This window comes from Stenella coeruleoalba, assembly GCF_951394435.1.
Source record: "Stenella coeruleoalba genome assembly, chromosome: 15".
Classification (NCBI taxonomy): domain Eukaryota; kingdom Metazoa; phylum Chordata; class Mammalia; order Artiodactyla; family Delphinidae; genus Stenella; species Stenella coeruleoalba.
In genome coordinates this window covers 26,140,253-26,167,860 of record NC_137161.1, presented here as the reverse complement: position 1 = coordinate 26,167,860, position 27,608 = coordinate 26,140,253, and the positions used below count along the sequence as shown (strand labels likewise).

Genomic DNA, 27,608 nt, shown 5'->3' with positions numbered 1-27,608 from the left:
ACTGCAAAGCCTCCCTTATACTCTTGGCCTTCAGCCACCCAGCTCTTTTCCCTACAGGCAGCCAGTGTTGTTATCTGGCTCTTGCATATCCCTTCAGATATATTTTATGTAAATAGAAGCAAATATAGGACTAGTCCCTCAACACACATTCCATGTCCTTTTAAAAGTTCTCCAGACAGTGATGTTATTTTTTCAACGGGAGATGAATAATCTTGTTCTGAAAATTGTGTAATTCACATTTTGATAGCTGACTGTCATGGGAACCAAAGACCCAGAGTTGGAATTGCTCTCTTGGTGTTGGTTCAGGGTTTGCAGACAAGGAGTCCTGATACTTCAAAACAATTAGCAACAGTTGAGAAAGAACGTAGTGTTGATGGTGATGAGTTGGATACGGAGTAGAAACAGCTGCTTCCCCTAGAGAAACCTGCCCAGGGACTTGGTTTGGGCTGGTTAATAGGGAGTCACTTTTATCTTCTTGCCTGAGTGTTGCTGCTTTCCTGATGGCCCCTGTGATCCGTAGTTTGGGCTGCCTTTCAGACACTCTGAGTCCTTGAGCTCTAGGCCAGGCAGTTGGCAGGTGGTTGCTCGGTCAGATCTTAGAGGACGTTGCATTGGAGTGCAGTGATTAAAGATGCATTAGTATGTGCTTTGTGTGACCGCACATTGCTCCTCCTTGCAGGGATGTTTCTGGTGAATTGCCAGACCTTTATTTTTTCCCATTTGAAGATACCACATGCTTGTTACAGAAAATTTGAAAAATATAGAAATGTCGAAGGAGCAGGGGAAATCACCTATATGTAGTCCCATCACACAAAGTGGACCACTATTAATGTTTTGATGTGTATCTTATTTTTATACAATTGTGATTGCATGCATTCAATTTTGTAAACTGCTTTTTCATTTATTCTAAGCATAGTCCATGTCATTACAGAGCCTTGGTAAATGTCATTTTAAAAGATGGACTAGGACTTCCCTGGTGGTCCAGTGGTTAAGACTCCACGCTCCCAATGCAGGGGGCCCGGGTTTGATCCCTGGTCAGGGAACTAGATCCCACATGCATGCCGCAACAAAGATCCCTCGTGCCACAACTAAGACCCAGCACATCCAAATAAATAAATAAATATTGAAAAGAAAAAAAAAGAGATGGACTAACATGGCAGGCCTTTCTCAATTAGATCATGTATACATGAATTTGGTCATGGTAGGGATGCCTACAGGAGCCAGGCAGGCAGTATAAATGAGCAGAGCATGCTGGGTGTGAGAGAGTAGGGAGTGTGGGCTGGGGAGGATTGGGTGGCCAGGCCCATTAGAGGGGCAGCCGTCACTCAGTTCCCATTGCTGCCACTTGGGGCCTGGGCTGTCAGATATTCCCATTATTCCAGAGAAGCAGAAAATCTGGTTTTTCTGTTTCAATGTGAAATTGCTGGTTTTCTTTTTTCTTTTCTTTTTTGAGAAATCTTAAACATTCAGAGAAAAATATAGGAAACAGAATTGATAATTATTAACATTTTCTCTTATTTGCTTCAAGTCTCATTCCCTGTTTCTTTTTTTAGGAGAAATGATAAAATATTACAGATAAAATTGAAAAATTCTTCACATTTCTTGTCCCATTCTTAACATTTCACCCTGCCCAACTTGGAGAGCCACTATCATAAATTGTTGTATATCCTTCTACCCATTTGGGGGAATACTTACGTATACATTAATGCAAATCCATGAGCACCATATTGTTTTCTAAGTTTTTAGTCATAATCATCACTCTGCAGCTTGCTTTTCCACTCAACCTATTTATTTATCCATGTAAATATATATAACTCTAATTCAGGGTTGGCACACTTTTTTTGTGAAAGATCAGGTGGTAAATATTTTATGTTCTGTGGGCCATACTGTCTGCTGCAGCTACTCAGCTGTGCTATTTTTTTTTTTTTTTTTTTTGCGGTACGCGTGCCTCTCACTGTTGTGGCCTCTCCCGTTGCGGAGCACAGGCTCCGGACGCGCACGCTTAGCGGCCATGGCTCACGGGCCCAGCCGCTCCACGGCATGTGGGATCTTCCCAGACCAGGGCACGAACCCGTGTCCCCTGCATCAGCAGGTGGACTCTCAACCACTGCGCCACCAGGGAAGCCCTCAGCTGTGCTATTTTATAGCTAAAGCAGCCATAGATGATATGTAAACAAAGGGGTATGGTTGTGTTCCAATAAAACTTTATTTACTAAAACAGGCTATGGACTGGATTTGGCCTGTGGGCTGTCATTTGCTGACCCCTGCTCTAATTTATTACTTTGAACTGCTGAATAGTATACTATCTGTAATGTGAGTATACCATATTTTATTTTTCAGTTCCTCTATAAATGGATGGTTGTTTCCAGTTTTCTATTATTTTAACAGTGCTGCAGGAAGCACCCTTGTCTGTGTTTCCTTGTGCACAGGTGCAAAGGTTTTTCACCAGGACATACACAAATATAGACGTGGAATTGCTGGGGTTTTGTTTTTTGTTTTTAACAACACCGCTCTCTTTTTTTAAATTTATTTATTTATTTTTGGCTGCATTGCATCTTCGTTGCTGCATGCGGGCTTTCTCTAGTTGGGGCAGAGGGGGCAGGTAGAATGTGATCAGTCTGTGACCTCTGTTCTAGAATCTCTATAGGAAGCCAGTAGTTACTAAGCATCCAGTCTGCACCTGGTTCTAGAATTTGAGGTGGACTCCATGACAGCTAGCAAGGGTGAGAGAGCGTGAATCCAATCATGTAAGTTTCTTTTTTTAATAAAATTATTTATTTATTTTTGGCTGTGTTGGGTCTTTGTTGCTGCACGCAGGCCTTCTCCAGTTGCAGCAAGTGGGGGCTACTCTTCACTGCAGTGCGTGGGCTTGTTGTTGCGGTGGCCTCTCCCGTTGTGGAGTAGGGGCTCTAGGTGCGTGGGCTCAGTAGTTGTGGCTCGCGGGCTCTAGGTGTGTGGGCTCAGTAGTTGTGGCGCACGGGCTTAGTTGCTCCGTGGCATGTTGCTTCCCGGACCAGGGCTCAAACCTGTGTCCACTGCATTGGCAGGTGGATTCTTAACCACTGCGCCACCAGGGAAGTCCTCAAAGATTCTGGAAGAGAGTGGCTGCCATGAGAAATGTGCAACTGATTTCCTCAGCGGACAAAAGAGATGAAGTTAGGGGAAGACTCAATTTTTCTCGTGTAGTAGCCATTCAAATAGTGGTTGTTAACATCGAGATGACAAGTTCTAGCAGAAAAAGTATTCAGGACAAAAATGCTGAACTGCTGACCTGTGGTTCCTTCTTTCCTGGCAATGTTGTGAGTTCCTTTAAAGATTTATCACTGTAATTAGACTGACCAGAAGAAGGAGAAGGAAGGTAATAAAGTAAAGAAAGAGAATCAGGGCATCCTTCCAAGAAAACCTTCTCCTTTGAGGAGGACCCACAGCGAGATTTTAAGCCCTGGTGGCAGGAAATTAAATTAGTCCATCTTCCTGAAATAATATGTCAGTAGTACATGACTAGCTCAGCCGAGCTCTGTGAGTTCAGAAAAGAAATGGTGTTCTGTGTTCCAAATCAAGGAGATTTAATTAAGGGGACTCAGGCTTTGGGAATTACTTCTTTTTAAAAGATTTTTAAGATTATTGTAGGTCATTGTCATTCCTTTGTTTTTATTGTTTTGGAGAGCTTAAAAATATATGCAGCTGTAACAGAAGCATCTGAACATCAAGATCTGCAAGAAAACCTGCCGCAGGCTTTTTTTATTAAACAGGCTTGGGGCCACAGTGTTTTGATAGGTAAAAGCTGGACAGCTCGGCCTCTTCCCGGGTATGTAATGTAAAAGAATTGATCCTCTCCAGTGACCCGTTCCCCACCCACCCCTTTCTGTTTTTTAATGCATAAAATTAGGGCTCACTAGTAATCTCTGGAATGACCCTTTGACAAGGGTTTTGGATGAAACTGTATTAGTTAATTTTAATCCAGCTTTATATTAGTTCACAAAGCACTTCCACCTTTGTAAGTGGCTTTTAGTCTCACAAGCATCCGAAACGAAGAATTACCCCTGTTTTACAGGTTTTACAGAAAATGGGTGACGAGAGGGTAAGAGGTCTTCTGGTTCTGCATTCTAGACAACATTATTCTATTAATATAACAACTAGAAGAAGTATGAAAAGTAACTTTTCATGTTTCCATGCGCTTAGCAGCAGAACAATGTTTTTATGAAAGACCAACGGAGGAATATATTGACTCTGTATTTATTAACTTGCAGCATATATACCTAGAGCGGCCCAGCCCTGCTTCACATTTTCCCACCTTTTGTTGGCAAAGAATAGGTCATTCTCACAACTAAAAAGGATCCTGTTATTACTGTTCAAGTAGCTACTAAAATTACAAATGCGTATATCCTGTGATCCAGCAATTGCGCTTCTAGAAATTTATCCTTACAGATAGATTTTCCCACACATGAAAGGATGTGGTCCTAGGTTTTTCACAGTAACATATCAGAAACAGCTTAAGTGCTAGGGTAGGGGTTAAATAAATAATGGTGCTTCCATACAGAGGGATAGTTTGCTGCTGTCATAAAGAATAAGGCAGCTCTGCATTTACTGAGGGGAACAAACTCCAAGGTAGGTTGTCTAATGAAAAAAAGCAAGATGCAGGACACTGCATATTACTGTGTATAACATACTACACTTGTGTAAAAAGGGAGAGGGTAAGTATGTATTAATACATATTTGCTTGTTATGCATAAACTAGTTCAGGAGGATAAAAATCTAATAACACTCACCTTGTAAGCAGGGAACTGGGTGGCTGGAGAACAGGTAAAGGAGAGAGACCTGTCACCAAAGGGCCTTTTGAGTCAAGAACCATGTGAATTACCTGTTGTTTAAAAACTCTTGCACTGAGGTTTTCGGGAGTTTAAGGTCCTCATACATACCGCTTTGCTCTGATCTGCTTGCTCCGTACCCCTTCCCAAAGGACCCATTTAATCATACTTGCTTCTGCTGCCTGAGTTTTTCAGCACCAAATGAAGTTCTGTTTTTGGTTTTATTTAAAAATTTCTTAACATCTATTTTCGTATTTGCATTCAAATTGTATTAAATTTATTGATTGGATAAGTGCTTTCTTTGTAATGTATTACCCCACATCCTTGTTTATTTGAATACATTTTGCACAAGCCATAGTTGATGATTTTAGAATGGAAAAGTATTATCAGTACAAGATAGGAAATTCAAACAGTACAAACAATTGTATTGTGAAAAGTCATTTTCCTCTCTCTAGACCTCTGAGTGTCATCGGGGGCCCATAGTTCCCCTGCTGAGGCTGCCACTGTTACCACTTTTACATGTATATTTACATTGTAGCATGCATATGTAAATTGTACTATACACGTTGTTCCTCATCTGCGTTTTTCACTTAACAACATATCTTCTTTTAGGATTGCGTTTAGGTTAGCACATTCTCTTTAGTAACTGCCCAGGATTCCAGGATTTGTATATATTAAATATATTAAATTTATTTAATCAGTCCCCTCTTGATGGGGATTGGGGTTGCCTGAAATCTGTTGCTACCACAGATGATGCCACAACACAGATATCCTTCTATCTGTAGGATAAATTCTTAGAAATACAGCTGCTAGATCAAAAGGGACGTGCATTTTGAATTTAGATAGATAGTTCTGAATGGCTCTGTGCAGAGGCTGTAGTAGTTCCACAGCACGTAAGATTACCCAGGCTTTTATAAAGTTTCCAGCTGCCTCAGCCTGTAGTATAAGATAAACTATCAGTTGAAGGGAGGACAAGCTAGTTAACACTATAGGTGGACTAGTGCTTTTATTTTTCCCACTGCAGCTGGTTAAGATCCCATGAGGAAATATCCAATGTAGTGGAGTTATTAAGTGCAGCTGTCGGAAGGTTGGCAAGATGGAGGGGACCTGGGTGTGTCATGTGCTTTTCAGCAGCCCCCAGTGACAGCTGTACTGTCCTTGCTTACTCTGTTTTGTTTTTCCTATAGGACCCTAGCATTGTGAGACTCATTTTGGATTCATAGCCCTTAAGATCGACCCGGTCAGAGCTCATCATGTCAAAGTTGAAAAGCTCAGAGTCAGTCCGGGTGGTGGTTCGCTGTCGGCCCATGAATGGCAAGGAAAAGGCTGCTTCGTACGACAAGGTGGTGGATGTGGACGTGAAGCTGGGGCAGGTGTCGGTGAAGAACCCCAAGGGAGTGGCCCATGAAATGCCCAAGACCTTCACCTTTGATGCCGTCTACGACTGGAACGCCAAGCAGTTTGAACTCTACGACGAGACGTTCCGACCACTGGTGGACTCCGTCCTGCAGGGTTTCAATGGGACGATTTTTGCTTATGGACAGACTGGGACTGGGAAAACCTACACGATGGAAGGAGTCCGGGGTGACCCTGAAAAAAGAGGGGTCATCCCTAACTCTTTTGATCACATCTTCACCCATATCTCTCGATCCCAGAATCAACAGTACCTGGTCAGGGCTTCTTACTTAGAGATCTACCAGGAGGAGATCCGAGATCTCCTCTCAAAGGATCAGACCAAAAGGCTCGAGCTCAAGGAGAGGCCGGACACTGGAGTGTACGTGAAAGACCTGTCTTCCTTTGTCACCAAGAGTGTGAAGGAAATAGAGCACGTGATGAATGTGGGGAACCAGAACCGTTCTGTCGGTGCTACCAACATGAACGAGCACAGTTCCCGTTCGCATGCAATTTTTGTCATCACCATCGAGTGCAGTGAGGTGGGCCTCGATGGCGAAAACCATATCCGGGTAGGGAAATTGAACCTTGTAGATCTTGCTGGCAGTGAACGGCAGGCCAAGACCGGTGCACAAGGGGAGAGATTGAAGGAAGCTACCAAGATCAACCTGTCCCTTTCAGCCTTGGGTAACGTCATCTCTGCCCTGGTGGACGGCAAAAGCACTCACATTCCATATCGGGACTCAAAGCTTACCAGGCTCCTCCAAGATTCTCTCGGTGGCAATGCTAAAACTGTGATGGTGGCCAACGTGGGGCCTGCCTCGTACAACGTAGAAGAGACTCTAACCACTCTGAGATACGCCAACCGTGCCAAGAACATTAAGAACAAGCCAAGGGTCAATGAGGACCCTAAGGATGCCCTCCTTCGAGAATTCCAGGAAGAGATTGCTCGGCTCAAGGCCCAGCTAGAAAAACGGTCCATTGGCAGAAGGAAGAGGCGAGAGAAGCGGAGGGAAGGTGGGGGCGGGGGTGGGGGTGGGGAAGAGGAGGAGGAGGAGGGAGAAGAGGGTGAGGACGAAGGGGATGATAAGGATGATTACTGGCGGGAACAGCAAGAAAAACTGGAGATCGAGAAGCGGGCCATTGTAGAGGACCACAGCTTGGTTGCAGAGGAGAAGATGAGGCTGCTGAAGGAGAAGGAGAAAAAGATGGAGGATCTGCGGCGGGAAAAGGATGCTGCCGAGATGCTGGGCGCCAAAATCAAGGTACTGTACCCTGCCTTAGGCGTGGTCTTTTTTCTTTCAAACCTTCTTGTTTTATCAAAAAAAATGATATGAAGGATGGTGTCTCTTTAGGGTTTGTGATACCCAGTGTCCGAGGAACATTTGTTGAATTGAATTGGATGAAGAAAAACAATTTTTCTTTGACAGCAATAAGACTAACACCCATGTACCCCCTCCCCCGCCCCGGCCCAGTATGAGAAGCAGAACAGCATCCGTAGCTTTACAAGCTCTTTGTGTCCCCGCCCGCTCAGAGGTAACTGTTATCTTGGTTTTGGTGTTTATTCTTTCCTTGCTTGTCTTTATAGTTTTCCCAAATGTGTATATATATCTCTACATAAAAGATAGTTTTAGTTTCACATACTTTTTATCTTTTATATAAATGGAATCCCACTACTGTGCTCTACTTTTATTTGCTAAATGTTATGTTAATGAGAGTTATCCATATTGATGCCTGGAGCTGTGATTCATTCCTTATAGTTGTTCTGAGAATTCCGTGGTGTTCCATTCTCCTGATAGTGTGGGTTGTTTCTGTTTCTTTTTTTTTTTTTTTTTTTGCCCTGAATTCCTTGTACTTGGCTCCAGGAGAACATGTGTGCGCGAGAGTTTCTTGCCTGACACCAGCAGGTCCTAGGGTGTGCGTAGCTTCAACTTCGCTAGACAGTGACATGTCACTTTCTAACGTGGCCCTGTGAATTGAAGCTTCTACCAGAAGGGTATGAGTCCTGGTTGTTCCTCATCCTTACCAACACTTGTGATTAGCAGACTTGACTTTTTGTATATCTGGTAGATATACACTGGTATCTCCTTGTGGTTTTCATATGCTGTGTCTCTGATTAAGCAAGATACAGAACAGTTCCGTCACCACCCCCCGCCCAGAGGCTCCCTTGCCGTCAACCACTGTGTGGCAGTGGCTGAATTGTATTCTAGAGCGGGGAGGCGCGCCTTGTGAGTGTCCTTGAGTGTTCTTTCTGTCCACAGTGTACAATTCCATCAGGTGCCTGGATTCTGGGCTGCCACAGGGCTTTAATGGCAGAAGAGAGTGCAGAGCTAGCTCTGGAAATCTGAGGATGACCGCTGCCTGACCACAACCCAGAATTCCTTTGAAGTTCTATCTTATGGAATTTGTGCAAACTTCAATTTCTACTCTAAAATGTATCTATGTTTATTAATTTAAAAATGACAAGTGATCTCTTTCTTGCTTCCCCTTCCCCGACCATATGAAGCTGTACTTTATCTGTGGCATCAAAGTAGCCCTTTCACAGAGCTGGGTCCTATTTTACTTCAGAGGCAGGGGTCCTTTCCAAGACTTTCAAGACCTGGTGTGAAAATGGAGTCACATACAACACAATTAGGAGGTAACTGTGTTCCAGGGAGGGGCTTACTATGGGATTCCATTATGTTACTTCACCCCTCCTCACTCCTGCACTTGTGTAACTGGGTGTACCCATGTTTGATTTCCATGCTGTTTTTTTTTTTTTTGCGGTACGCGGGCCTCTCACTGCTGTGGCCCCTCCCGCTGCGGAGCACAGGCTCCGGACGCGCAGGCCCAGCGGCCATGGCCCACGGGCCCAGCTGCCCCGCGGCATGCGGGATCCTCCCGGACTGGGGCACAAACCTGCGTCCCCTGCATCGGCAGGCGGACTCCCAACCACTGCGCCACCAGGGAAGCCCCTCCGTGCTGGTTTTTAAGATCACATCTGTTATTCAAGCCCAGGAACCACCTAGACCCTCTAAACAACCTGGGATATTTGGGCAGCTCTCAGAAGCCTAGTGTGGCAAGACTCAGCATCACCTCAAGGTCACTGTACCTCTTATAAGTTTTATTTATGGGAGAATGACATTACATCTGTCTTTCTCCATCCCTGGATGCTGTAAGATCACAGGACAAAAGAATTTTAGAGGCGGAAGGGTGTGTGTGGTGAGGGGAGGGTTAGTAATCAGTCCAGCCCCTTTGTTTTGAGAGAAGAGGAAAATTTCAAGCGCTCCCTGAAACATGGCGGCAGGGGCATAAGTTTCTTAAAAGCAAGGTTGTGGGGTTTTTGGATTCCATGCTTTTCAGGTGCAAATCCTTCCCCTGGCTTCAGTCACCATCTAAATGCTGAAGGCTTGCAGTCTGTATAGCCAGCCCAGAGCTGTCTCCTGATATCCCAGCCCGATGGCCTCTGCCTACTGGACATTTCCACGGAGATGCCCGCGGCCACCCAGAGCCCGCTCCTGCCTGCCTTTTCTCAGTCTAGCCAGACTCTGAAGGGTTATCATTGCTAGCTGCTGCCCCTCTCCCGTAAGCCTCTGAATGCTGCCTCTCTCGGACCCATCCACTTTGCTCTCCCCAACCACTACTGCCCTAGCCCAGGCCTGGACCCTTAAAACTGCCTCCTGTCTGCTCTCCTTCCACCCAGCCTGCCCTTTTCCAGTTATTCTTCCTGTCGCAGGGGACTTTTGTTTCTAAAACACAAGTGTGATTTTGTACCCTAACGCTCAAAGGACACGTCAGTGGTTCCTGCGGGTCTCAGGGTCAAGCTTAGTCTCCCTTAACAGGGCTTGGAGGTTTTTGAATTGACCCCTGATTGCTTTGCCAACTTCATGTATCACCACTCCCTACCCTACCCTCTGAAAAAAATTTTTTTTCTTAGCTAATTCCTTGAGACAGGAAGCTTTCCCTGACTCCCTCCAAAAGCCAGAATTCTCTGCCTCCAGTGTGCCTCTCCCCTTATTACTCGGTCTTTTCCTCCTGATGGGATCCGACTCCATAGGGTAAGAGGCCGCTTGCTTGTCTGTGGCCCTCAGTGGACTCTCAGCTTTGTGATTGGTATTTACAGCTGCATCCTCAGTACCTAGCACATAGGAGGTGCTTCATAGGTTCTTAGTGGGGTCAAATACTCTGTACAAACAAACCCAAACAGTGTTTTTTAAAAAGAAAGCTGCAATTCATGTATGTCTGGGGAAGCTGTATCTTCAGTGTTTCCAAGATAAAGCCCCCAGTGAAGCGGCCTCAGCCCCACCTGTGATGGGAAGGGTACAGCTGAGCACACTATATTTTCCCCCAGAGTTCATCCCCTTGGGCTCAGTCCTGAGCTCTTTAGCTTTCATGGGCTTCCCTGTGAGGAGCTGTGTTCTGAGGGAGACCACTCATCAGATGGATTCTACTTTTTCCTCACAAAGGCCATGGAGAGTAAGCTGCTTGTTGGAGGAAAAAATATAGTAGATCATACAAACGAACAGCAGAAAATCCTGGAGCAGAAACGGCAGGAGATTGCAGAGCAGGTAACTTTTCATGCCTTTTTGGAGAGAACGGGGTGGGGTGAGGTTGTGTTAATGCGACAGAGCGAATATCTCTTGTATTAGACTCCTCAAAGGGAACGGAACTGAAGTGTGTCAGCCCCTTCCTGGCGGGAGACCCTGATCTGGAGCCCCCAGCCCCATATTCTTGTATAGACCTTGTCTCTAGGCACACTGATCAATTTTGTGATGTTACTCAGAAACGTCGAGAAAGAGAAATCCAGCAACAGATGGAAAGCCGCGACGAGGAGACCTTGGAACTGAAAGAGACGTACAGCTCATTGCAGCAAGAGGTGGACATCAAGACCAAGAAGCTCAAAAAGGTATGAAAGGAACGAGGCCAGGCAGAGGTGCCTTGAGGCTTGGGGCAGAGGGAGAACTCTGTTGTCTAGAGGGCTGCCCCTCTCACCTGCCTCTCCTGTCGGTTCCAGCTCTTCTCCAAGCTTCAGGCAGTGAAGGCAGAGATCCATGACCTCCAAGAAGAGCACATCAAGGAGCGGCAGGAGCTGGAACAGACACAGAATGAGCTCACCCGGGAGCTGAAACTCAAGTAAGGTCTGGGCCTTCCAGGGCTCCCCTAGCACTTGCTGGGTTTGCTGTGTGTTCAGTCAGAAACACACCCCTGAGGACAGGGCCCTACTTCTCTCCACCCCATCTCCTGCCACCTTGTCTGTCTTCTGTTTATTCCAAACAAAGTTATTTTCTGTCTCTGGGTCCCATCTGTTAACTGAGATGATCTCCAAGTTCCTTTCCACTCTACCTTCCTGCCTTTAAAGAAGGCTTCTATCTATTGATAAAAGGGAATCTTTTCTTAACTAGAATTTTCTGAGTGGTATAATGAACAGCCAAATACCCATCACCCAGATTCCACGATAAACAATCTTTTGTCTTCTATCTTTCATAAAAATATTTTAAAGCAAATCTTACCTCATGTTATCTCCTTCCTATATACCTACATACATGACCACAGTGCTTTTCTTTAAAAAAGCTTTATTGAGATATAATTCACATACCATACAATTCACCTGTTTAAAGTATACAAGTCATTTGTTTTTCCGGCCGTGCCGCGTGGCTCGCAGTATCTCAGTTTCCTGACTAGGGATTGAACCTGGGCCCCGGCACTGAAAGCCCGAAATCCTACCCACTGAGCCACCAGGGAACTCCCCTACAAGTCATTAAAAAAAAATACATTTACAGGGTTGTAAAGTCATCACCACAATCTAATTTTAGAATATCTGTGTGTGCCCCCCGCCCCCACCCAAAGAAACCCTGTACCAATTATCAGTCACTCCTCATTACCGTGTACCCCAGCCTAATAACTACTGGTCTACTTTCTGTCTCCATAAATTTGCCTATTCTCCACCTTTCATATAAATGGAATTATACAATATGTGGTCTTTTGTGACTGGTTTCTTTCAATTAACATGCTCTCAGGGGTCAATCCATGTTGTAGCATGTTAGCACTTCATTCTTTTTAATGGCTGAACAATATGGTATTGTATGGATATTCCACATTTTTTCCATTCATTAGTTGATGGACATTTGGGTTGTTCCTACCTTTCAGTTATAATGAATAATGCTGCTGTGAACATGTGTGTACAAGTTTTATTGTGGACTTAGGTTTGCAATTCTCTTAGGTTATCCAAGAGTCTTACAGTTTTAGGTCTTACCTTTAGGTCTGCGATCCATTTTGAGTTAATTTCTTGTAAAGTCTGAGGTATGGTTCCAAATGCATTCTTTTGTATGTGGCTGTCCAGTTGTTCCAGCACCATTTGTTGCAAAGGCTCTTCTTTCATTGTCTTTGCACCCTTGTTGAAAATCAGTTGACCATAAATGTAAGGGTTTATTTCTGAATTCTCAGTATTGTTCGATTGAGCTGTATGTCTGTCCTTACGCCAGTACCACACTGTCTTGATTACTGTAACTTTGTAGTAAGTTTTGAAATGAGGAAATGTGAGTCTTCCAACTTTGTTGTTCTTTTTCAAGATTCTTTGTGGCTATTCAGGGTCCCTTACATTTCCATATAAACTTTAAGATTGGCTTTCCAATTTCTGCAAAAAAAAAAAAGCCAGCTGGGGTTTTGATAGGGACTGTGTTGACTGTATAGATCAATTTGGAGAGTATTGTCATCTTAACAGTATTAAGTATTCTGATCCATGAACATGGGATGTCTTTACATTTATGTAAATCTTCTTTAATTTCTGTCAAGAATGTTTATAGTTTTCAGTGCAGTCTTCGCACCTCTTTTGTTAGATTTATACCTAAGTATTTTATTTTTATGATGCTATTGTATATGGAATTGTTTTCTTAATTTTATTTTCAGAATGTTTATTGCTAGTGTAGTGTAGAAGAAATAAAATAGATTTTTGCGTACGTAATGATATCTTTCCACCTAACAAAATTAACATTGTTTCTCTTGTACCCTGTCCCTATTCAGATTTTCTTGGTTTATTAATATTAAGATCTACATAAGAACCACATATTGCATTTGGTTATTATGTCTCTTAAGCTTATTTTAATCTGGAGCAATCCTTTTTCCTGTTAAAAACTTTTTTTCATAGTTGACTTGATGAAAAGGCTAGGGCAGGTAGCCTGTAGAAACATCCCACGCCCTGGATTTGTCAGTCTGCCTCTTCACAGTGCCGTTTAACTTGTGGCTCTATCTCCCTTACTTCTCTGTAACTGGAAGTGAGCGCTCAACCTTGGATGCGTACCAAAATCACCTGAGGAGTTTTCAAAAATAGTGATGCTTGGGCCCCTGCTAAGAGATTCTAATTTCATTGGTCTAGGGCAGTGGTCCTTAAACTTTCAGCAGGCACCAGATCATCCGAAGGGCTTGTTAAATGCAGATTGCTGGGCCCCACACCCAGAGAATCTGATTCAGTATGTCTGGGTGGGGCCTGAGCATTTGCATTCACAAGTACCAGCTGTTGCTCCTGCTGGTTTGGTGAACACACTTTGAGAACCGTTGATCTCTCATGAGGTTCGGCTAAAATATTGTAACTGCTGTTGATGTGCAGCCTGCCTTGAGAACCACTGAGCTAATGGTTTCAGCCAGCAATGATCTTTGTTTGGCTGCATTATTTCATTAGGGGTTTTGCAAAATGATGTTTTTTTTATATCGGTCCTTCCACCACATTTGCTCGAAGTTTTCTTTAAAGAGGAACTTTCCAGGTGACTTCCCTGGTGGTCCAGTGGTTAAGACTACACGTTTCCACTCCAGAGGACACAGATTCAATCCCTGGTCGGGGCACTAAGATCCTACATGCCACGAGGCATGGTCAAAAAAAAAAAAGAGGAACTTTTCAAAGAGATTCTTTTAATGTTTAAGTTTTGAATTTGGAAAGGAGCCCTTAATATTAAATGTATGTGTCAGTCCTCTTTCTAGGCATGTACACCTAGAAAAAAGGTCAGAACAAAATATGCCAAAATAATAAGAGTATCTCTGGGTGGTGAAATTGTGTGTAATTGTATTTCTTACATTTTCTAATGTATAAATAGGACCTTTAAAGTCAGAAAGAAAAAAATATATATATATGTTATAAAAAATAGTTTCTTAAATATCAAATAAAGAGAAAATTTCTTCTCTCCAAAATATTTTTTTCTTTAAGGAAGCCATTTTCATTGCTATGTCTCTTATTAATATCTTTTTTAAAAATTATTATTATTATTATATATATTTTTGGCTGTGTTGGGTGTTTGTTGCTGCTCTCGGGCTTTCTCTAATTGCGGGGAGCGGGGCCTAGTCTTCGGTGTGGTGTGTGAGCTTCTCATTGCGGTGGCTTCTCTCGTTGCGGAGCATGGGCTCTAGGTGCGTGGGCTTCAGTAGTTGTGGCGCACGGGCTCAGTAGTTGTGGCGCACGGGCTCAGTAGTTGTGGCGCACGGGCTCAGTAGTTGTGGCTTGCAGGCTCTAGAGCATAGGCTCAGTAGTTGTGGCTCACGGGCTTAGTTGCTCTGCAGCATGTGGGATCTTCCCGGACCAGGGCTTGAACCTGTATCCCCTGCATTGGCAGTCGGATTCTTAACCACTGAGCCACCAGATAAGTCCCTCTAATTAATATCTTTTGAATAAACAGTGAGTCAGCCTGTTTCTCATAGCACCCTACACCTCTGTGGTGTTTGTTTTGTGTCTCTCCCACGTTAACACCCCTTTGGCATTGTTCTGTCCTGAGGTTTTGAAAGAGTGAACACAGAGAGGGGGCAGGAGATCGTCATCACCATGGAGAGACACAACCCAGTGGGTTCCAGTTTCATTGTTTGCCATGTTCCCTGGGTGCTTCTTAGGCAGAGACTCTTCTCAGGAATGGTCTTCATTCTCAGGGGTCTAAGGGACTGAAATCCATCTCGTTCTGCTCTTTGTTCTGGTGATTAGAATGTGGAGTTCTCCACCTTGGGCAACAATGCATAGGATTGGAGGAAGGCAGTTTAATTTCTAATCTGTTTTCAGCATTTTGGACGTTAACGAGCTGGCTTAGCAGTACCAGTGGCCCTCCCCAAATACTTCACTTAGCACGTGTTCACTCCAGCGTAGCCCAGGCATTGCCTTCCTCTTTAGTCCTTTCACCTCCTCAAGCTGCTACTCCTTGGGCGTAAGTGACCTTTCCATATTCCTAGGACAGACCTGTCAGCATACCAAAGAGTGTTTGTCTATCTCAGGCAGAACCAAGTGTCATTCATGTCTGTAAACCAGCTCTTTGTATGATGCTAGGCCCATAGTACCTGCTCAGTAAATGTTTGCTGAGTGACTTGACCCTTACCTATTACTTTTCACGTGGGACCAGATAGCCAACACCCCATTCGTATTCTTTCTCCATCTATTCACCCATGTATGTGTGCTCTTACAGGCATCTTATTATAGAAAACTTCATCCCTCTGGAAGAAAAAAGTAAAATTATGAATAGATCCTTCTTTGACGAAGAGGAAGATCATTGGAAATTACATCCTATAACCAGACTGGAGTAAGTCACAAATGACTTCAAGTAGACTTTAAGGTGGGGAGGAGGGAAAGAATGTTGATAAGCTGGGCTCGGCCAGAGAGGTATGGTAAGAACACAGTTTGATCCATTTAAACTTGGAACCAATTGCAGGTCTTTGTGGCTGCCGTAAGTCCATGAGGTAAAAGTTTGGTGATGAGTATGGTGTTAGGAATTGGGAGACTTTATCACAGTGAACTAATGACCTTTCCCAAGTTCCTGCTTTTCAGCTCCCCCAGCTGTCAAGTGAAACTGCTGGGCCAAGGGAGGGGCGGTACATAGGTGTTCTCTTACGTGTCAGTCTGGCAATGTGGAGAAGGATTCTCAGTCTGCATCTGGATTCCACTGGAAGATGGGAGATGTCTGCTAAGGCTGCGGGGGTGGAGAGTGTCTACAGCTAGGCTTCGTGCCCGCTGTCTAAGAACTGGAGGATGACTCAGGGCCCTTCCAGCTTAAGAGATGCGTGATGCTCACATTTGAATCAGAAAGCCACCCCAGCAGAAAATATAAGCAGCTCCTGCCCCGTTTACATGTCAGCCTTCAGTCCAGGGAGTTTCTTGCTTCAGGTTCTAGCTAAAGAAGGCTCAGTTTTCTGAGTGCTCGTTCCACAGTACCGATCCTGGGACTGTGGAACACACTCCAGCCAGGGCTTTGACCACCACAGTCCATTTCCAGGAATCAACAGATGATGAAGCGGCCAGTGTCAGCTGTGGGATACAAGAGACCATTGAGCCAGCACGCAAGAATGTCCATGATGATTCGTCCAGAGGCTCGATATAGGGTGAGAAGATTGTACTCGCGTTTCTCTCTCCTCTGTCTTAGAAGAGATTAGATTTATGTAAACCCTTAGGCACCAGTCTGCAAAGTCACAGTTTGTATCCTCTTTCCAGAGGGATCTGAGGACAGTAATATTAATAATAACAATTATAACAAATAATAGATAAATATAATTAATAAATAACAAACGATAATAAATAAAAAGGTAAAAGAGAATGAGATTTAGCAAATCAGGAGGGAAGGAGGAGAGTCCAAACATACTGTCCACGTAGCCAATAATGAGCTTTAGAATGGCCTTGCGGGCAGATGGGAAGGAAAGTAGACGTCTAGTAACAGGAGATGGAAATGCGTTAAAGAGCTGACGGTCCTTCCGTTTAACATAATGTGTGTGAGTCAAGTAGTTATTTGAAGTGACATAATTGATGACTATTTAATGACTCAAACGTATTTTACAATAAAAATACCGTACAGGCTTCTATTGATAAGCACTTGCTGTGTCCCAGGCACTGTACTCGGCACTTTGCTGCTTTCTCTAATTGAGCCCTCTCACCTTCTCTGTTCGGTCAGTCCTGTGGCTTAAAGGTCAGGTAGCTGGTAAGTGGATGAATCAGGAGACACATGTGTTTTTAAGTTATAGAGCAATTGGTACTGGAAGTGTATATATGAATTGAAAAATCTGGTGCAAAGTAGATCAGAATGTGAACTGGTTGTCGCTGGTTAATGGAAGTGAACTCATTTTAAATTTTCTTCTTTTTGCTTATCTGTATTTTCTAACTGTCAGTGGGGAACTGGTATGACTTTTATTTATTTATCTATTTAGGCCACACTCTGTGGCTTATGGGATCTTAGTTCCCCCACCAGGGATCAAACCTGGACCACAGCAATGAAAGCACCAAGTCCTAACCACTGGACCACCAGGGAATTCCCTGTATTACGTTTATAATGAAAGATTTTCACTTAAAAAATTTTAAATGTTTTTGAATCTCCCTTAGCAGCCAGAGCAGAACAGATTAGGATTAGTTAGCTCCTCAGGCACTGTTCTTCCTGGCATTGAGTTATTTTACGTAAAGAAAGCAAAAGCAAAAAAGATGTATTAGGTGAGGCTTTATGTAGTGGAGGATGAGTGATGTGTCACACAGAATCCTCAGAAACTTTTTTCTAGCAGTTTCAGAGAGTGCCGGTTATTTCATGTCTTAAGCCAAAAACATGATTTTAAAGCCTGCAAGTCAAATATGTGGGTTTCCAGGTGGCTTACCTTGATCTAAAGGTAGAATTTAAAGCAGTGGCTCTCAGATGATTTTTAGCAATGGACCGGCTCCATTAAGAGAAATGTTATGCAGTATCTCAACATGTAAAATTGATCAGTGGAGCCACGCTATTCTTTCCCCCACCTTCTCCCAGCTGGGGCCCCTCGTGCCCCCTCTGGGGCCCTGGGGCTTGAACTCCACTGCGTGGGAGGAGCTAGAGGGGAAGATGTGGAACCATGGGTGTTCTTCCCTCTTCACACTCAACTTGGTATTTAGGAGCTAGGTAAAGGCCCACTGCGGGATATCAAGTGAGGGAATCTATCTCCAAGGCCAGTTATGAGGCAGGGCCCAGTCTGATTTTTAAAATGTGGTAATAAGCACATATACTGCCACACACACACCCTCCACATATATACACCATACCTGCCTCCTTCCCTCTGCAACCAAAAAGTTCATCAAAGCTGCCGTAGGTGGGGAGATTATTGGTGACTACTATTTTCTCCTGCGTATCTTTTTGTATTTTCACATTGTCTACAATAAATGGGTTTTACTTAATTTATTCTTTTCCCCTGATTATTCCCCTTAGGATAGAATACATGTTCATTGGTTTTGTTTTTTGTTTTTTTAAAAAGAAAAAAAGGAAAGTAAGGCTTCCCTGGTGGCACAGTGGTTGAGAGTCCGCCTGCCAATGCAGGGGACACAGGTTCGTGCCCCGGTTCGGGAGGATCCCACATGCCGCGGAGCAGCTAGGCCTGTGAGCCATGGCCGCTGAGCCTGCGCGTCTGGAGCCTGTGCTCAGCAACGGGAGAGGCCACAACAGTGAGAGGCCCACGTACCGCAAAAAAAAAAAAAAAAAAAAAAGGAAAATAAAGAGCATAGAGAAGAACATAAAAATCATCTGTAACTGCACCAGGAAGAAAGTTATAAAACTACATCACTTCTTCCGGGCGGGCCCTTGGTAGGCTTTGAGTAGCATGCAATTTGAGGTTCTGTTCTTGGGTTTAGATTGCTTGAACTCCCTTTGTGTGACTGGAGGCCATCCTAGCTGGTCTTGGCTCTGCTTCTGCAGGCAGAAAACATCGTGCTGCTGGAGCTGGACATGCCCAGCCGGACCACCAGAGACTACGAGGGGCCCGCCATTGCCCCCAAAGTCCAGGCCGCGTTGGATGCAGCTCTGCAGGATGAAGATGAGATACAGGTGGACGCATCATCCTTTGAAAGCACTGCAAATAAGAAACCCAAGGCCAGGTGAGTGGCTTTTGGTGACCTCTGTTTGAACAGAACATGTTTGAACAAGGACAAATGAGGGGAGAGTGTGGCAAAAGTGCTTGTTTATCGTGGAAGTAAGTGGCAGAGCCCGAGTTAACCTAGGTCTATCTGAATCCACAACCCAGGCTCTGAGCCTCAGTTTAAATGACCAAGGATTTAATTTGGTGCTAAATTAGAAATTCTATCTTGTTAAATTCTGGATTTGAAATTTAAGGAAAATAATTGAGTGAAAAACCAAAAAAGGAGTGAATTCTACCTGCAAACTTAGTATTTTTTACCAATTTGGAGAAGACAGTCAAAATATGATTTTAATGGAATAACAATTGCTGAGAATCAGAGGCCCTCCCCTGAGATCTCACTCCTCCGTTGGCAGGTTGTTGTGGCCATTGAAGAGGGGCAGGCTGTGCCAGTCTGGTAGTTTTACAGTTGAAAGTCCACTGAGGCAAGGCCACCCTGAGATGTAATGGCATTTGATGGGAAAGGAATCTGATCTGTATCAGAGACGGGATGTGTAATGTACGTATGTGCTTGACTTTTGCAGACCTAAAAGTGGAAGGAAGTCGGGATCCTCCTCCTCTTCCTCAGGAACCCCCGCATCTCAGCTTTATCCACAGTCTCGGGGGCTGGTTCCAAAGTAAACCCACTTCCTCCTCTCCCAGAGTATAAACAGCGTTTGCCTTCTGAGAGAAGAGACAAGCAAAAACCCGCAGAGAGGACTCGAGCCCAAACTCAGAACCATTCCGCTGGGGAGGAGCGATGGCCTCTTTGCAGATTAACCAACTTAATCTGGTTGAAACATGCTGGTCATAATCTGGCACTCAGCTCCTCTGGGAACCGTCCTTTAATTAGCATCTCAGAAATGCATGGGTAAGGTAAAGCGCGATAGCCGAAGTGGAAAGCAAGAGAATGACCAGAGACCTTGCTTCCCTTCTCCCTTTCCTCCTTCTCCTCTCCCTTCCCTTGCCCTCCCACCCTCTCCCCTCTCCTTTCTAGCCTGTTCTTTACACTGGGCTCCCTTCTTGTTGAACAATAGGGCAGAATCAGGAGTCACCTTAGCAGGACCAAGTCTTTGGAGGCTCAGGATAAAATGATACTGAGGTTGGAAAGCGAAAGCCCTAGAACTTGAACAGGTGCTTGTTTTTGTAGGTAGAAATGAGAAATCTCATTTGGAGCCAAGCCTCCGAGGGGCACGGTCCATGCCCCTCAGTAAGAAGTGGATCTCCCTCTGGGATCTGCTGAAGGAGCAGATGTTTTTCGAGGAAGCTACCGACTTCTGCTCCAGAAGGATTCAATGTCAGAGGCAATAGAAATAACATTCCCTTTGCCTCCTTGGAGAGTTTAGGGAAACAGCTTCTTGAAAACCTCAAAACCATGACCATGTTGTCAAAGACATAAATCTGTAAGTTGATGCCATGTCCATACACCGTGTCACTTTACTCTTCATTTGTCACCATTTTCCCCATGCACGCATGCTCTGAGCATCCCTGCCTGGGCCCATCCTCTGCCTCCAGAGCATGCTCTGCAGTGGGCCTGATGTGTGGGAGAAGGGAGGCTGGCTCTGCCTTCTCTGATGGGACGAGAGCTGGGGGGACGAGACACATAGTGGCACTTTTGCATCCCCCGTTTTGTTCCATATTTGCATAGAGAGCATTGGGGTGACCAGGCAGGTCAAGAGTCGAGAGACTTGGTGCATTGGCAAGGGAAGGCATAACAGATGGAAGCAGAGGAATCCTGCCTGCCTTCAGCGGAAAACTCACCTAATCCTAGAACTGTGGCTCTTCTCAGGCAGAGCCAAAGGTGGTGGCGAGGTGTGGCTGTGCGATCGCATAGGCTCAGAGGAGAGAGTTAGGAATTTCCGTTTACATATACTAGTTTGGTTTGTAAGTTTTAGTTCTTTGTATTATTGAAATTCAAAGCTTCATTTTACGTTGGTCATTAGGTGAATGTTACTCATTTCCCCCTAAGAGAAGCTCATAAGTGTGCGCGGGTGTGCAAGCACAAGCTTCCAGTGTGTCTGCGTGTGTTTGTAAGAGAGAGAGAGAGATCAAGAACTTGCCCGACTTTAGAAATACGCTACCGTGCAGTTGTTGCCTTTGTCTGTATTAAAGGCCCGTTGAATGATTAATCCAGGCTGGAAGCTCCCACGTTGGTGTCTGAGTCCACGAGCCAAGCCTGAGGGGACAATATGCGTCCCCAGTCGGCCACACCGCGCACCTTGCTGGCACGGTGCCTCGGGAAGGTGGCGACTCAGGTGGGCCTTGAGTTATACTTTAACTCAGCTGCTCAGTTCCCAGGGCACATTTCTGGATCAGAACCCGTGGGAAAGAGGAGGTACCAAGTGCAATGTCTTAGTGCTCTACAAATGGAGCTCTGTCGTCTGACAGCTTGTCTCCTTTTTATAACCATTCTTTCTGAACCCAGGGCCCTTTTCAGCAATTCCCAGAGCATAATGGAGGCATCCCTCATCTTTCTCGGGATCAAACTCGGCTTCTTTATTATTTACTAAGAATTTACCTGTTTGAACAGAAACCAGATAATGAGGTGGGTAGCCTCAGATGGTGACCTGCCGGTTACACCTCTCTCTTGCACCACATTTCCTCGAAGCTAGTCTGAATTCTCTAGGCTGAACATATCCATTTGGCAAATCTGAGAATTGAAAATTGCAGATAACACTGTAGCTGAATACTGATGTCGCGAGGTGGCTATTCTGACCACAGGTGATTGGGTGACCATAGAACTTTTCTAAGAAGGCAAAAGAAGAAAGCCAAGTTGACAGGCAGGATTATGAAAACAGGCTTGCCTTGTACTTGGCTGTGTTCATCTGGTGGTCTGTGAAACAAAGTAGAAGAACCCCTGGGTGGAGGTGAAGCCGTCCCGTCCCAGAGCAGTCTCCGGTGCTTTTCTTCTCTCAAAATGGATCCGAGAAGTGTTCGAATAGAGTAGACAGTAGAATGTCTTGCTGCCACCGGAAAGCTGCTGCTTTGGGCTCTGAATTGAGCCAAATGTGTAGACCTACCAAGTCGACTGAGGGACCTGGTTCTCATGTCTGTAGTCATGCTAGAATGTTCCAAGCCATCTGAGGGCCTTCAAGTCAGCAGCAGCTAATGAAGTCTGGCAGCAAGTCTAACAGGAGCTAAGCAGCTCATCTGAGAGAAGGAGTTTGAGACGGAGTGTGCAGCCCCCCTCAGTGAGGCCCCTTTTGCTCTGATTGGTAGGAATGTATCTGGCTTCAGATTTCAAATCCCATGTCTCCCAGGCCCCTGGATTCAGAACCCAAGGCCACAAATCATAGGCATGAAGCACTTTCTTAAGACTCCGCCCTAATATTGGATTGTCCTCCGTCGAATGCCTGCATGCTGCTTGAATCTCACCACCCGCACCTCCACGACCAAGGGCGTAAGAGAGTCCTGCAGCTCAGACGTGGGCCGTGCCCCGCTTCTGTCTGACTCTTGTAAGTCCTCCTTCACTGAATGTAGAATCGTTGCCAGGTTTCTGAGAAGCGTCGATTCCCTGTTAACGTGGGATATCAGTTCTGCCTCGCATTTCCCACTTGAGGTCGAGGCTCACTGCAAACAACGCCTTGGGCCGTCTCAGCGCCATCAGTGGACGAAAAGGGGGCTATTAATATTCTCTGAAAGCCATAATCGGAATGCTCAGAGGGACCTGGATAAGAAGAGTGGGCCTGGCTATTGTCTGTCATGCAGGGTTTTGTCTTGTACTGTTCAGAAACCTGCCCCCCTTCTCCCCACCCTTGTTTCTTGAATGAAGTGCTTTTGAGGTTATTTATGAAGGGAGTGATCCTGGGGCAGGCAGGAGGCAGTGGGCTTTATGGCTCTTTGGAGTTACTATCGATCTTGACCTTCTCTTTGGCTACCTTTAGACAAAGAATATGCCAATACTTGGGGCTCTAATTTTACAACTCATATTTATTTGTATCATCTCTTTGTCTAGGAATGTAAAAGTGATTCTAAACTAAGATGTGTAATAAAAATCAATCAGATTTATTGTACTTACAAAAAGGTGTCCTCATAAATGACTAACGTTTTTGAAAATGACTTGCCTGTGGCTGACACACTGACAATTTCTCTAAACATTTGAATTTTTCTAGTGAAAGGAGGGTGGGAATGGAAAATGAAGATTGAGTTGGAATGTTGGCATTTTAAAAATATAGCAATGAGGTAAAGGGACATGAAATGAAGAAAGAGTGACAAGTGCTTCTCGTGTTTTTCCATGAAGGTTCCTGAGACAGGCAGGAAATTTCTTTTAATTTCTGTGTTTTGTTTTTTATGTTTCTTTAAATTTATTACATATTATACTTTAAAATATATATCTTTTTTTAACACAGAAATATTTCATGTTATTTACCATCAAGAAAAAAAATACCAGAAATGGGTCACTTGTTGGTCTCATGGTTTCTCATATGCTCAGGCCTGCTGGCGTGTCCCCCTGGGGGTCATGTACCCTGTCTGTGGAGTGGGGACTCACCAGAAGGAGCTCAGACCGTGGACTCCGAGCTGGGCTTGAATCCTGGTTGTGCCTCTGCTTACTAGTTGTGTGACTATGAGGAATTTAGTTTACCTCTCTGAACCTTGGTGTCCTTGTCTGTAAAATAGGGCCAATAATCCCCGCCTGGCAGGGCCATTGTGGAGGATTAGCATTACATTTAAAGCAACAAGTACTCAAGTATGTGGATGAGAGCAGACATTTGAAAATGTGGTTATTAGGAATTCCCTGGTGGTCCAGTGAATAGGACTTCATGCTTTCACTGCCGTGGTCCGGGTTCAATCCCTGGTCGGGGAACTAAGAGCCCACAAGCCACGCAGTATGGCCAAAAAATAATAAAATATGGTTATTGCTGTGACAGGACCCTGTGTTCAGAAGACACCATGAATAATTTGTATCCTAAGAAACTAGAAGCTAGTACTGGGCATATTATGTTTAGAAAACCCTAGGCCTCTGTAGAAAAGCTGCTCATCACTTACAAATACATATTGAGTACCTACTATGTGCCGTGCTGTTCTGGGCACTGGATATAGAGATGTGAGCAACATGGTCCCTGCCTGCATGGAGCTTGTGCTTTAATGGGGAGGGAGGCAGGGTAAATGGTAACCTAATGCACACAAAAGTAGAATTACAAATCATGACAAATGCCGTAAAGTGATATTATAAGACATTATGAGAGAGTAACAGGGGCCTAATTTGGATTGGGCGAGTAAAGAAGGGAAGGGCTTTCTGGAGAAATGGCATAAAGTGAGATTTAGAGGACAAGGAGTTATCTGGACAAGAAAGTAAGGAAGGGAATTTGTTTAAAGAGGGAACAGGGCTTCCCTGGTGGCGCAGTGGTTGAGAATCTGCCTGCCAATGCAGGGGATGCGGGTTCGAGCCCTGGTCTGGGAAGATCCCGCATGCCGCGGAGCAACTAAGCCCGTGCGCCACAACTACTGAGCCTGCGCGTCTGGAGCCTGTGCTCCGCAACAAGAGAAGGCCGCGACAGTGAGAGGCCCGCGCACCGCGATGAAGCGTGGTCCCCGCTCGCCGCAACTAGAGGAAGCCCTCTCACAGAAACGAAGACCCAACACAGCCAAAAATAAATAAATTTATTTAAAAAAAAAAAAAAGAGGGAAAAGCGTTTGTGAAGGCCTCATGTAACAGACAAGTAGAATTTCACAGGAAGTTATCTGCAGTCCTTTTTTACCCTCACTAGGGGGAAGCATGGAGAACTACTATAGAATAGAATTTAGTAGAGGACTTTAAAAATATATATACCAACAAGAAATGTGAAGAGCACAGAGAAGACGGTGGCCTATAAGCAAATGATTCTTAACTCTTCATAAGATGGCCTCAAACTATGTGTAATGTCCCTATAGCCCCCTTTCTTTCCAAAATGAGTTAGCTTAGCTTAGCTTGTATAATTATTGGTTGAGAACAGATCAAAACTCATTAGCCAGAAAGCAAGGGTTCAGAGTGTGATTTGAAGAATTCTGAGTGTGTTCTTGAAAGTGGCAGAAATCTGGGTGGGTCAGGGGCTATATATCAGGGGAGGTACAGGGCAACTGGGAAATTCCTGCTGACTCACCAAGTTGTCTTCTCATCTTCCGGGTTGTTTAAAAAAAAAAAAAAATCAAGAAACTACTCAAACCTTCTGTGATGTAGTAAGAAATATATAGGGTCTTTATCCCCCCAAAACTTTACAACTCTCGAAATTTCCTGAGTGATAAGAGTATCTTTTGGTATTCCTAACAAGCCCCTTTCAACCATACCTGAGCTTATGCTAATAAAATGACCCATGGATAACTTCAGGATGGAGGCTGGTTGCCAGAGGAACAGATCATGTGATTAGTGTCGGAACTTTCCTGATCTCCCTCCTGATCTCCAGGGAGGGGAGAGGAACTGTAGGTTGAGTTAATCACCAATAGTCAATAATTCAGTCAATCGTGCCTACCTAATGGAACCTCCATAAAAGCCCCTAAATGATGGGGGTTTGGAGCGCTGCCAGGTTGGCGAACGCACGAAGGTGCTGGGAGGATGGCATGCCCGAAAAGGGCAGGGAGGCTCCGTGCTCTTCCCCCAACCTTGCACTATGCATTTCTTCCATTTGGGTGTTCCTGAGTTGCATCCTTTATAGTAAACCGGTAATAGTAGCTACAGTGCTTTCCTGAGTTCCGTGAGCCATTCATTCTAGTAATTATTTAACCTGAGGACAGGACTGTGGAAACCCTCAACAGTTATAGCTGGTTGGTCAGAGGTACAAGTGGCAACCTGGGACTTTGGACTAGCATCTGAAGTGGGGGCAGTCTTGTGGGACCAAGTCCTGAAATACTGGGAGTTAGTGTCAGTACTGAATTGAATTGTAGGACACCCACTTGGTGTCTGGAGAATCAGAGACTTAATTATCGGGTGGAGGGAAAAAACGCATACATTTCATCATCAGCAGTACTGTGAATAAAAACAGTTGACCTTGGAAACTGTTTTGAACTTCACACTGGTATTTTGTCTCGGGGCGCGTGATTTTGGCAGGTCCTTTTGTACTAGAGTTGCCATCTGATTGAATTTTACCCTGAGAATCTGGTCTCCAAGGACTATGCGGTGGTCACATCTGCCAACTGGGTTGTCGGTGGCATTTATCAAGGACGTAACTGTAGCTCTCACAGCTGCTCCTGTTTCATCCTCTGTTTCTATCAGCAGCCTGTGGTAAACCGTCCCCGGTGCTTCGGTTAGGCGAGCTGACTGGGGACTGGCTTTTGGGGCGGGGCAACGGGCAGAGAGAGAAGTGGCTCACCCGCGTGGCTGGGGACAGTGCCGCCCACAGGAACTCGTTGAATGCTCGTTGAGTGCCAGGTGTCTTGCTCTGCACTGGAGACCGAGAGGAGTGAAATGCTCTCCAGCCCTTCTGAGGCGGGGAGAGACAGAAACACCGAAGGACGGGGATTCAGAGTGGTTAGGACCTCCGAGAAGGCCAGCCTCCTCTCCTCCCGCTGCGCTCCCGGGCCTCCTTTTGGTTCTGGGTTATGCCAAGCGCTTTCATGCCGTGACACCTTCACATGTGCTGTGCCCTCTCTCTGGAAATTTCTCTCCACTCTTTGCTTGGCTCACTCGTACTCATTGATCAGGTACCAGTTTAATGTCATCTCTTCCAAGAAGCCTTCCCCAACCACGCATTCTGGTTTCCCCCCATCTCCACCTGGCTGTGTGGTGTCTCTCACTAAATAAACCGTGCTTCCTTCTTAGCCCTTTCCCCAACTTGCGATGAATGTATTTCTTTACGTTGGTCTCCCCCAATTAGACAATAAGTTCCCTGAGGGCATGTCCTGTTGTCTTCTTAGGTTTGACACTTAGATGGATCAGCTAGTTGGGTCGGTGCTGACACCCACAGCTCAGGACAGAGTGTTTTCTGTCAGAGGAAGGAGTGATAGGACAGGAGAGGTGGAGGAAGGCTTCACAGAGGAGGCCGCATTTGAGCGGTGCTCCTGAATATTGGGTAGGGTTTCACTCGCCTGAGAGGAGGGAAGGACATGCCAGACGAAGGCAGCAGCATGAACGAGACACGGGGCTCATGCTGGGGAACCCGAGGCCTGGAGTGCTGGGAGTGGAGAGTGAGAAGAGGTTCAACTCCAAGGCACAGCCTGTAGCTAGAGGGGCAGCCCTCGGAGGCTTTTGGGGGTGTTTATCGGGGGCGGGGGTGACGCCCAGCCCTATTTATTGCACTCCAGCATTTTCTCCTTAAGCCAGCCTCTCATGCTACTATTTCTCTCTGACATAACAGGAAGCAGTTTCACTAAGTGCTGCTTTAAGTTTGCCTGCTGTTCACACAGGTTTTCTGGGCTCGGTTGGCAAATTCCATTCTGCAAGGAGCTTTCCCTGGCACAGCTCAGAACCCAAGGCATTCCAAGGGTTGACTGTGGCTTGGTTCCCTAGGAATGGGGCTGAGGCATTTTTCAGGGTAGCAGAATGAAAGTGGTTCCTTTGCTACGTTTAGGAACAGAGAAATTAAACTTCTGCCACTGGTTTTGAAATTTATCTTCTTTGGCCAGTGAACAAAAGATTTACATAATGCTGTTCAAACTCTGTGCCACATGTCA

General features: G+C 45.1%; 1 protein-coding gene across 3 annotated transcripts in view; it reads left to right on the top strand.

Annotated features, from left to right (window-relative positions):
- KIF3B (kinesin family member 3B) overlaps window positions 1-23,310 on the top strand; it is a 38,071-nt gene extending 14,761 nt beyond the window's left edge. For all 3 annotated transcript variants that reach the window (XM_079946532.1, XM_079946533.1, XM_079946534.1), the window contains 8 exons: window positions 5,996-7,465; window positions 10,646-10,747; window positions 10,963-11,085; window positions 11,194-11,312; window positions 15,608-15,721; window positions 16,412-16,517; window positions 18,830-19,008; window positions 19,571-23,310. In XM_079946532.1, the coding sequence (XP_079802658.1) occupies window positions 6,062-7,465; window positions 10,646-10,747; window positions 10,963-11,085; window positions 11,194-11,312; window positions 15,608-15,721; window positions 16,412-16,517; window positions 18,830-19,008; window positions 19,571-19,667 (2,244 nt within the window). In that variant the 5' untranslated portion in view covers window positions 5,996-6,061 and the 3' untranslated portion in view covers window positions 19,668-23,310. The remainder of the gene's footprint in view (window positions 1-5,995; window positions 7,466-10,645; window positions 10,748-10,962; window positions 11,086-11,193; window positions 11,313-15,607; window positions 15,722-16,411; window positions 16,518-18,829; window positions 19,009-19,570) is intronic.
- Window positions 23,311-27,608: the final 4,298 nt, after the last annotated feature.